Source organism: Microplitis demolitor, chromosome 2 (assembly GCF_026212275.2).
Source record: "Microplitis demolitor isolate Queensland-Clemson2020A chromosome 2, iyMicDemo2.1a, whole genome shotgun sequence".
In the NCBI taxonomy this organism is placed as follows: domain Eukaryota; kingdom Metazoa; phylum Arthropoda; class Insecta; order Hymenoptera; family Braconidae; genus Microplitis; species Microplitis demolitor.
In genome coordinates this window covers 467966-480379 of record NC_068546.1, presented here as the reverse complement: position 1 = coordinate 480379, position 12414 = coordinate 467966, and the positions used below count along the sequence as shown (strand labels likewise).

The window sequence follows — 12414 nt, the reverse complement described above, 5'->3', positions numbered from 1 at the left end:
ACGATCATGTATCAATCACTTGAACAAAATAGATTTTTATAAACCTGCGACAGTTCCTTTGAAGTTTTAGTAGACTAGAACACCAGTGATTGCAATTAATAGATAATTGATAGTTGCAGTGATGCGACTATCAATGAAAAAAGTCAAAATATATTTTTTACTATAAAAAAATCCTCATGTGAATTTATCTCAAAGGTGTGTTATTTTGTGGTAATAAATTAGAAAATTATAAAATGAAATTTTGTAATAAAATAATAATGATAATAGAAATTGAGTCAATGGCCTTCGGAAATAGTGAATGTATTTCTTATATTCAATTAAAATTTAAATGAATTTGTACCCGCGCTTTTGTACTGGCGTTTAAATATGTGACGATTAGTCTGTGGTAAAAAAACCATTTTTTTTGTGAGTAGGTTTGAAATTTTGGCGGGGGATAGTGAAATAAAGGTTCTGTGGTAATTTGAGCCCTTAATATTTGAATTAAGAGGGCGCTAATTGTAATTTTTTATGGCCATTTAAGGAACATGGGTTTTTTATTTTGAATTTTATAACGAGTGAATCAGTGGATCGAAAAGGTCGATATATATTTCGTTGGAAAATTGAACGCTGTACAAAAAAGGTCTCTTGTTATTTTTTGATAAATTTAATTTTTCAAAAGCTATTCGAGGGCAGAGGAAATTCATAGTAAATTTCATAATTATGTGATATTGGCGAAACTATCAGACTTATCACAAAATGTTATAGGACCTTTTTTGTAGATAATTTCATTGTCAACAAATTATCTATTATGAAGTTTCCGAAATTTTTGAAAGTTCTTTAGTTATTTGCATTTAAAAGTTATTAATTAAAATCGGCCGAAATACGATTTCTTGATAAACTGACATTTAAATGCAAATATCTAAAGAGCTTTCAGGAATTTTGAAAACTTTGTAAGAGATAAGTTGTGGGGAATAAAATTATCTACAAAAAAGGTCCCATAACATTTTGTGATAAGTCTGATAGTTTCGCCAATGTCACATAATTATAAAATTTACTATGAATTTCCTCTGCCCTCGAATAACTTTTGAAAAAGTAAATTTATCAAAAAATGATAAGAGACCTTTTTTGTAGAGCGTTCAATTTTCAACAAATAATATATGTCGACCTCTTCGATTCACTGACTCACTAACGAGTTATAAAATTCAAAATAAAAAAAAAATTCCCATGTTATTTAAATGGGGGATAAAAAATCACAATAAGCGACCTCTTAATTTTAATAGTAAAGACTCAAATTTTAACAGGACCTTTTTATCCTTATCCTACACCAACATTTTAAACCCATCCATTATCATAAATATATAAATATATATAATAGACGTGATTTAAATCCGGGTGATAATGTCGCAATCATTTTATTTTATTCCTTTGTCCTTATATATATACATATATATCTATAAATCTAAGGACAATGTTCTCATCAAGGCCGACCAGTGACTCCAAAAAAAATGATGTTATTTTTTTTTTATTTTTTTTTTTTTTTTGTATTAAAAAGTGAAAGATTAAAATGACAACCTGGATTCCACTAGTGGAATGAATATAATGTGTACTTGGGTCTTATATATTACTAGAATATACATTGTTATTATAGAATTAAATTTGTCATGACATTAATTACACGTGCTCTTATTTCCTGGCAATTATATACTAGAGTATAATCGCCAGGAAGTTTAACAGTTAGGACACACGCGTTTAATTATTTAAGGAATTAATTAACGACTTTACACTTTGTATTGTTTTTTTTTATTTTTTATTATTTATACAGCTATTACTGGGGTAATATATATCATATGCATGATCGTATATATTTAATAATTGTTGAGGTATTAAATAGTCTTTGATATTTAATATTTAATATTTAATATTTAATGTTGGTTAATAGTAAATTCAATGACCGCGCGTATTCAGCAGAGCATGACCGCGTTGGTGTCTACATTCACCTATTACTCGACTTGGTTACGCAAAATGCAAAACTAAGCCAAGTTACAAATAATGGAAGTAGAATAATATTTTAATATATTTATTAATTTATAAGATCGTGGCGTTTTTTTATAAATATTTTTTTTTTGTAACTTATAAGGCAATTAGAAGTAGAAACTTTGTTCCATTGTTTATCTACTTTTTTTTTATTAAAACAATAAGAAAAGTGATAATTATTATAATAATCATAGAAAATATTCCAAGTGAAACTATACAATGTGATAAATTTTCTATGGAAAACTTTGAATCAAATTTGTGGCTAAATTATTGAGTTTATGAACAAAATTGATTCATGCTTTTTTGTAGGAAATTAAATTTTCTACAAATTTGTATCTATAAGTTTTTGTCATATTTATGATATTTAAGCCAGAAAATAGATGTAAAGACCAAAAACTACAACAAGTCTAAATTTTTTGGGAACTAAATGCTTGAAATTTAAATTCTGAGTTATTTTTCAAAATTCGATAAAAATATATGAGACCAATTTTATAGAGAATTAAATTTTCTACAAAATTGTCCTCATATATTTTTGTCATATTTTTAATATTTAAGCCAGAAAATTAAAATAAAGACCAAAAACAATAACAAGTCTATAGTTTTGGGAACTAGGCATTTGAATTTAAAATTCTGAGTTATTTTTCAAAAATTTGATAAAAACTTAGAAGACCAATTTTGTAGGCAATTTAATTTCCTACAAAATTGTCCTCATATATTTTTGTCATATTTTTAATATTTAAGCCAGAAAATTGATGTAAAGACCAAAAACTAACAATTTTGGGAACTAGATATTTTAAATTCAAATTATGAGTTATTTTTCAAAAATTCAATAAAAATATATAAGACAAAATTTATATAGAATTAAATTCGCTACAAAAAAGTATTCTATCAATTTTTTTTTACACTCAATATTTCGTAAGTTATGCCAATTTAAACTTTAATTACAATCTTACTAAAAAAAACAGTATTAATAATAATAATGATAATAATTATAATAATAATAATAATGATAATAATAATAAATGTAGGTAGTGAATGTAGGATGTAGTAGAGTATAATAAAAAAAAAAATTAATATAATGTTTTATTACAGAAAGATGGTGAATGTCCAACTGGTCTTACTGGGAGTTGTTTTACCAATTTGGGGTGGCTATATTCCACCAGGTCCACGGTATACATGCCCTAAAGAGCTTCTCTACATCTATCCGTGCTCATGTACTAAAGGAAGTGACTCAGGTCTATATATAAGATGCGAAAACACAAACCTAGCCAGTTTGAGTCTGGCTTTTTCAAATTTGGGCAACGAAGCCGCCCCGATTGAGGAACTAACCCTCTACAAATGTAACATAGGTACCTGAATCAAATTATCTATATTGACCATCAACTAGACGAATTTCCACTTGTGTACTCACTTTTGTTCTTATTTTCAGCGAGGTTTTACGGTCCAGCACTTTATCCGTTGGACGTTCGCGTGCTGCGATTCATCGATACTCCGCTTAAGTCTATTGAGGAGCACAGCTTTCTCGGAGTTAATAGAACACTACAAGAATTGTATATCGAAAGAAGCGAACTGGAACGTTTTCCACGTGAAGCGCTTCAAATATTAGGAAATTTATCGATTATGAAAATAATGGGACACAAATTAACGTCATTAGCTGGCAACAGTTTTAGCGGGAGTATGCTGCCGGGAAAGCTGGAGAAATTAGAAATTAGTGACGGTTTGCTGTCGGTATTACCAGCGGATGCATTGATACCATTGAAGAAATTGAAATCACTCGATTTGCATGGTAACAAAATCGTTGAATTGAAACGGAACCAATTCAAAGGTTTGCGGGACACAGAATTCTTAGATCTGTCCCACAATTTGATCAACAAATTAGATCCCTCCCATTTGGCGGATTTGACCAAAATGGGATCCTGTAATTTGTCCCACAACGCGATCGGTGAACTGAAACGCGGAACGTTTGCACGAAACACTGTTTTGAAAGTTTTGAACCTCAGTCACAACAAAATACGAAAATTAGACTCTAATACATTCAGAGGAATGCGATTTTTACGCAGGCTTTTTTTGAGCGACAATCAAATAAATGACGTAGGCCGCGGTACTTTCGGTTCCATAACCCGGATCGGAACGATCGATTTGGCGAGGAACCAGATCAAGAGAATTGACTACCAGATGTTCAACCAACTGCAGTTTTCTGATTTGGTGGACGTTTCGGAAAACCAGGTCACTGTAATCGAAAAGCTGGCGTTCAAAGACTTGTTCTTGACCAAGATCAACTTGTCCCACAACGCAATCGACAAAATAGAAGCTGGGGCTTTTGAAAACTGTGCCAACATCACTCTACTGGATTTGAGTTACAACAAATTAGAAAATATTGCGAGAACCGCTTTTGATAGCGCGACTTATGCCATGGAATTGCAGCTTAGCTACAATTTGCTCACTGCATTGAACCAGGTAACCCCAAACGGAAAAACTAATCACTATTGAAATCTGGTCAACACATCACTTCCAATAACATTGTAAAATTCATTAATCAGACTACTAATGATTACTAATAAAATTCCACACTAATCACTTCTAATAGTGCTAACAGACTCAGTATTTGGAGTACTAATGATCACAAATGCAACACTAATCAGTTTTCACGATGTTGCAAAATTGATTAGCCTAAGTACTAATGAACACTAATAGAACATTATTCAATAGTGTTGTAAGATCCATTAGTACTCCAACCAATGAACACTAATAGAACATTATTCAAAACTAACCACTTCCAATAGTGTTGTAAGATCCATTAGTACTCCAACCAATGGACACTAATAGAACATTATTCAAAACTAACCACTTCCAATAGTGTTGTAAGATCCATTAGTACTCCAACCAATGAACACTAATAGAACATTATTCAATAGTGTTGTAAGATCCATTAGTACTCCAACCAATGAACACTAATAGAACATTATTCAAAACTAACCACTTCCAATAGTGTTGTAAGATCCATTAGTACTCCAACCAATGGACACTAATAGAACATTATTCAAAACTAACCACTTCTAATAGTGTTGCAAGATCCATTAGTCGAAGTACTAACCCGGAGAAAAGTTTCAACCTGCATTTTGTCTGTATCTGCCCAAATCAAATTAGATCTGTTCAGATCTAGACCAACTGATTTTTAAGCAGAAAGCTATATCAGCCTAGATCTACTTTGATCTGATCAAGTCAGATCTGTTTATACCTATTCATAGAAGAAATTTGATGAGGTCTCAACTTTTTTTCCCGGGAATGAATACTATTACAACACTATTCAACACTAATCACATCCAATAGTGTTATAAGGTTCTTTAGTCAGATTACGTATGATCACAAATAAAACACTTATCAATGCTAACCAATGTTCAATAGTATTCATTAGTTTTTTTCCATAACAGCCAAACCATTTCTCCGCCGAATTGCCATTGAACCCTTCATATTTACGAACCAAAATTTATTTTTCCAGGTTCCGCTTCACAACATGACGGGTTTGAAAGTTCTGAACGTTTCCCACAATAACATCGCCTCGATACCTCGACAAACATTTCCCAAACTCTACGAGCTCCACACGATTGACATTTCCTACAACAATCTATCAGAAATCCACTCGGCGATTTTCCAGACCCTCTTCAGCCTGAGGTTTCTCAACATGTCTCACAATTCGTTGGAGAAAATAAAGTCATCGACTTTCGGGTCACTTCCCACAGTCTTGGAATTGGACTTGAGTTACAATAAGCTGAGAGAAGTCTCCAGAGGAAGCTTAGCCAAATTGGCGAGTTGTCGTACGTTGACTGTGAAGAACAACAACCTGAATAAGATCTTCGAACTGCCGATTTCTTTGGGCCACTTGGACTTTTCGGAGAACGAGTTGACGGAGATACCGGCGATTGAAGTCTGGCCGCCGATGAATTCGCTTCTTTCATTGGATTTGTCGCGGAATCAGTTGGGTGACAATTTGCAGCATGGGAGTTTCCAACCCCTGTTGACCCTCAGGATTCTGAACCTCGAAAGCAACAACATCACACGTCCACCTTGGGCAGCATTGAGCACGTTGACCAGTCTTCAGTATCTCTACATGCAGGACAATAAGCTGACCAGTTTGGACAAAGCAGCTTTTGGGCTCCTGCCGATCGTCTTTGAGCTTCATCTGGCGAACAACAAAATCCATACGATAAACCGGCGGGCGTTTGAAGGCCTACTGCAGCTGTTAACACTCAATCTAACTGGTAATAACCTGACGTATATTCCTAACGGAGCGTTCCAGGGTCTGGTATCTCTGCGTACCCTCGATCTTTCCAACAACAGATTGGAGAAACTTGATAACAAGACACACGGATTACTCGACGATTGCTTGTCGTTGGAAACGATAAATCTGAGTAACAACAGAATATCGTTTATTACAAGAAAAACATTTCCGAGCGATCCATGGCGGCCTTATCGGCTCAAGCAAATTGATCTTTCTTACAATACTATGCCTGTTGTTACCTTCGATCTGACTACTGGTACCAAGAAAGTTGTTTCTTTGAACCTCAGCCATAATAACATCAATGAGATACGGAGATGTGAGTTTATTGTATTGTTGAACTACAGTCTATTAGAGTTAAAGTTGGAGACCGGAATTTGGGTGACCAATTATTTAATGGAATGTTCGATATTTTTTAGGATAACCAATGGGACAGCATTTCTATCAGTCACTAATTTTTTATGGAAAATAATTCCACTAACCGAATAGTTTTTTAATTTAATGGAAAAATAATTCCATTACTAATTGAAATTTCAGTTGTAATGGAAAATATTTCACTTACAGATCAATTTTCATTTTCAATGGAAAAATTCCACTAGCGGATCAACTTCCATTTTTAATGGAAAATAATTCCACTGACCGTTCAGTGTTCTAGTTTAATGAAAAATTATTCCTTTAACAATTTTGTTTCCATTTTAAATGGAAAAAATTCCATTACTGATTGAAATTTCTTTTTCAATGGAAAAAATTCAACTCACAGATAAATTTCCATTTTTAACGAAAAATAATTCCATTACTGATTAAAAATTTCATTTTCAATAGAAAAAATTCCACTAATGACTTAATTTTCATTTGTAAGGGAAAATAATTCCATTACTGATCGAAATTCCATTTTCAATGGAAAAAATTTCACTAACGAATTAATTTCCATTTATTTTAAATGGAGAATAATTCCATTAGTAATTGAAATTTCAGTTGTAATGGAAAATATTTCACTTACAGATCAATTTTCATTTTCAATGGAAAAATTCCACTAGCGGATCAACTTCCATTTTTAATGGAAAATAATTCCACTGACCGTTCAGTGTTCTAGTTTAATGAAAAATTATTCCTTTAACAATTTTGTTTCCATTTTAAATGGAAAAAATTCCATTATTGATTGAAATTTCTTTTTCAATGGAAAAAATTCTACTCACAGATAAATTTTCATTTTTAACGAAAAATAATTCCATTACTGATTAAAAATTTCATTTTCAATGGAAAAAATTTCACTAACGAATTAATTTCCATTTATTTTCAATGGAAAAAATTCCATTTACGGATAAATTAATTTTCAATAAATAAATTCCATTAAAAGATCAATTTCCATTTCCAATGAAAATAATTCCATTACTGACTAAAATTTCAATTTCAATGGAAAAATTTCACTAACGACTCAATTTCCATTTGTAAAGGAAAATAATTTCACTAATCGTTTAGTTTAAAACTTAACGGACACAAATTCCATTGAATTTTTTATTTTCATTTCAAATGGAAAATAATTCCATTGTTATTTTTATTATTCATCTCTTTTGTTGAAACCAGTCGAAATTACAAATTATTCCAAATTACAGATGTTCTCGGGAACTTAACATCCCTCCAGACACTGGATCTATCGCACAACGACCTGAATGACCTGTCAGAGGAGTACGTTTTCGAGCCGCCCGAGAATCTAAGCTCCCTATACCTGAGCAACAATCACTTCAGCCACCTGCCGATGGACAAAATCCTAAAAATGCCAAACCTCAAACTCCTGGACCTAAAAAACAACGAGCTCGGTAATTTCGACTCGAATTACATGAAAATAGTAAAAAATAACACCGATCTGAGGTTCGGAGGGAATCCATTGCATTGCGATTGTTACGCCCGGCCACTTCGTAGATGGCTCGAGACCTTGACGGAAATTCCAACCAAGTGGTTGGACTTGACCTGCGCGAGTCCAGATTACGTTGCCAATAAACCTCTTGTCGACGTTGCTGAAGAGTTGATGACGTGCGGGGAACGTGAAATACACGATAATACCGAATTGGAAATAACACCGGACATTAAATTCCGCAATATCGAACAGTAAGTAAAAAGCATTGACTAAAAAATTTATTTAATCCATCGAGTAACTGGCCACTGGTCAGTCTAACCGGTAACTGATAACTTTTAACTCATGTTTTCATTTATTTTATTATTTCTTTTTGCTTTGCAGCGACGAAGAAGAGAATTCGTGGAAGGTTACGTGGTACGTGACGTCCCGAGGGGATGTTGGTGATTTTTATATCGTCGTTCGCGAAGTAGGAGGCAATAAACCGCTTTTAGAAAAGGATCTTGTATACAAAGAGAGATCTTTTAAGATGAAAGATTTGCCGGAATCGATGAATATCAAATACGAGCTATGTGTACTTGCAAGAGATTCTATCGGCAATGTCAAGCACTTTAGAAGTTCTCAGTGTCAGTTGCTTAACAAACGACCGATTATATCGTCAAACTCATCAGCGTTAACCGGCTACCTGACTCTAACACTCGTTACCATTACTCTAATCGCTGTGATGTAAATAATCTGTATATTATTATTTGTTAACAAAATATGTAATTTAATTAAATTTTTTATTTTTAAATTGGTTCTTTTGTTCATTTTCTGAGTTCGATTGTCGATGGAAAATAAGCTCATTTGTTATGGAAAATAATTCCATTCATTTTTCCGTTTCCATTTTTAATGGAAAATAATTCCATTAGTTGATAAATTTATTTTTAGTAAAATATTTTTATTAACTGGTTAATTTTCATTTTTAATGGAAACTCATTCCATTAATGGAATTCCATTGGTTTCCAATTTCAATGGAAAACTATTTCGTGAATAAATAAAATTCCAGTTTCAATGGAAGAATAATTCTAGTAATGGTTCCACTCCCATTTCCACTGAAACTTACTCCATTGATTGTTCGAATTCCATTTGTAATGGAAAAGTATACTATAAATCTATGAATTTCGATTTTCAATGGAAAATATTTCCATTGTCCTGGAAAATGTAAATTTTTGAGGAAAAACTTCAATGAGTATTTTATTTATATTTTCAATGGAAAGTAATTCCATTAACGGGTCAATTTTCAGATCTAATGAAAAGTTAATTCCATTAATCATTCAATTTCCTTTTTTATCCAATTCTATTTTCCGTTTTTAATGATAAAAAAATTCTATAAGACATTCTGGTTCTATTTTTAATGGAAAAATTTCCATTAGGCATTCTGTTTCTCTTTCTTATGGAAAAATTTCCATTAGTCAATCTAGTTCCATTTCTAATGGGGAAAATTCCATTAGACATTCTATTTCCATTTTTAATGGAAAAATTTCCATTAGTCAATCTAGTTCAATTTCTAATGGAGAAAATTCTATAAGACATTCTGGTTCTATTTTTAATGGAAAAATTTCCCTTAGGCATTCTGTTTCTCTTTCTTATGGAAAAATTTCCATTAGTCAATCTAGTTCCATTTCTAATGGTGAAAATTCCATTAGACATTCTATTTCCATTTTTAATGGAAAAATTACCATTAGTCAATCTAGTTCCATTTCTAATGGAGAAAATTCCATTAGACATTCTATTTCCATTTTTAATGGAAAAATTTCTATCTATCGTTCTAGTTCTCTTTCTTATGGAAAAAATTTCATTGGAAATTCATTTCCATTTTTTATAGAAAATTCTCCATCAGGCGTTCTATTTCCCTATCTTATGGAAAAAATTGCATTGGACTTTTTGTTTCCATTTCTAATGGAAAAGCTTCCATTGGCCATTAAATTTCCATTTTAATCGTAAATTATTCCATTAATTAATTAATTATTACATTTTCATTTTAAATAGCGAATAATTCTACTAATCACCAAATTTCAATTTTTAATGGAAAATAATTCCATTAGCCATTAAATTTCCATTTGTAATGGAAAATAACTCCATTAAAAATAAATTTTCAAATTTTCAGTCAAAATCATGTCCTTCAGTCTTGTAAATGTTTTATTTTTAATTACTTTTATTTATATATATATATATATATATATATATATATATATATATATATAATTTTTTTTTTTTTTTGAAAGTTTTTATTTTTATCGCTCGTTTGCTGTTACAATTATTATTATAATTAATTATAATAAATAATTTTAACAATGAACTTCACACGGTTTGGCCACCTGTCCTCGACACTTTATTACTCTGCAATTTAAGGAAAATAATAAAAAAAATATCTCACGGAAGTGTTTGTCGTGTAAGTTCGTGAGATTTAATTATCTCCAGATATTAATTAGGACCACGATTAAGGAGAAAATTGAGACTTAATTAGTCAATTTTTTTTTTTCTAACCACCGAATTAACTAATTTTCTTATAATCACTTCTATCGTTAATAATATCCTTCAGAATTTTACCCAATTTTAACTACCGCGAAATTCAAATTTTTAAATTTCAAAATTCCATTCGATGATTAAAATTTTTTTTCCTTTAAATTTCCATTAGTCCATTAAACTGTCACATAAAATTAAGTAAATTTATCACCTGGCTACCAATAATTACATAAATATTTCCAGTGCCATTAAAAATTTATTTTCATTCCGAATCCTTCCATTGAAAAAAAAAAAAAAAAAATTCTACCTCATGCTTATGTAAATAGACATCAATAATTAATTATAAACAAATTATCTTCATATAATTATGAGTAGATAAATTTATTGAAATATCTTTTCATTTAAATAGCAATTACTTTTTTTTTCTTCTTTATATACTTGTTACGTTGCCGTAAATAAACATCGTCCATTAAATCGTACAATAGATACTTAGCATCTGATATATAAAATAATACACTAGTATATTGTGTTTTTAACCGTTACAAATAACGTTTAGTAATGAGTAATACTAAATCTCAGAAAATAGTATCTATAAAAAGAGCGAGTCACTAATAAATAAATAAGAATCTTTTCTCGCCCGCGGTCAGCCCGTATTTGGTAATCAGAAACCCACGTACTGATTAAAAAAAAGACGGAGAAAAAATAACTATTAGATGTGGCATTTCCTGATGACAAGAAACTATGCTGAAAATTTTCTATCTAATATTTTTTTCGCGCGAAAATTCAAAAATTTCATTTAATATTTTTTTCTTGTGGAAGAAATTCAAACTCCCCGGGTCATAATATCTGGCCTCATTAAACTCAAGTAAGCCTCAAACAAGTCTCATTTAGCTAAAAAAGTATTTTGAGCCTCAAATAATGCTCATATAGCCTCACTGAGCCTCAAATGAAGTCACAGATCCTCAATAAGTCTTAATTAGCCTCAAATGAACCTAGTCTCGACTCAATGAATCTATAATAATAATAATAATAATAATAATTTTACGAGTTCGATTAAATGTAATTTAAATTCGATTAGTATAATTTGAGGCTCATTGAGGCCCTTTGAGCATCACTTGAGGCTCATTGAGGCTCTATGAGCATTATTTGAGGCTCAAAATGCTTTTTTAGCTGTGAGGCTTGATTGAGGCTTACTTGGGTTTGATTATGACCCGGGTCTGCTCAAAGTACCCTATTTTTTTTTTTAATAGTGTAAATAAATTTTGATTTTTTTAAGGCAAGAAAATTATTTTTGCACAGAAAAAAAAAAATAATATATATATATATATATATATATATATATATATATATATATATATATATATTGTGATAAATACATTGAGTCGACCCATAAATTTTGTAGTACTCAAAAATCCACAAAATTTTTTTTTTACAAAATTTTCGGGCCCGCCTGTTATTTTCCCTTCTCCCTTACATTTAAAATAAACGACCGTTTAAATGATAGGATTAAGTTATTCGGTATTTAATTTCATCGTAGAGTAGATTAATGAGTGAGTTAACAAGCTCGGTTGTTTAAAAGGCTTAAAAAACTGAAAATGCATCCAATACAACGAATAGAACACTTTCTCATATCTCACATAAGTCCGGCCCCGGCCTCGGGATCGGGCGAGTCCTCCTTTCTTGCAGTGTCGTATCCATTCTCTACCTCTACTTCTTACCTCTCACATAACTCTCGAGCATACACTTGGTACCTGGTTTGCTGTAC

The 12414-nt window shown here is 31.3% G+C and overlaps 1 protein-coding gene across 1 annotated transcript; it reads left to right on the top strand.

Moving 5' to 3' along the window:
* Positions 1-8914, top strand: LOC106693219 (protein artichoke). The gene is made up of 6 exons (XM_014439797.1): positions 1-195; positions 3106-3362; positions 3443-4470; positions 5513-6608; positions 7903-8395; positions 8526-8914. Exons 2-6 carry the CDS (start codon positions 3110-3112, stop codon positions 8869-8871), a joined length of 3216 nt encoding a protein of 1071 aa, XP_014295283.1. The 5' UTR covers positions 1-195; positions 3106-3109; the 3' UTR covers positions 8872-8914.
* Positions 8915-12414: the final 3500 nt, after the last annotated feature.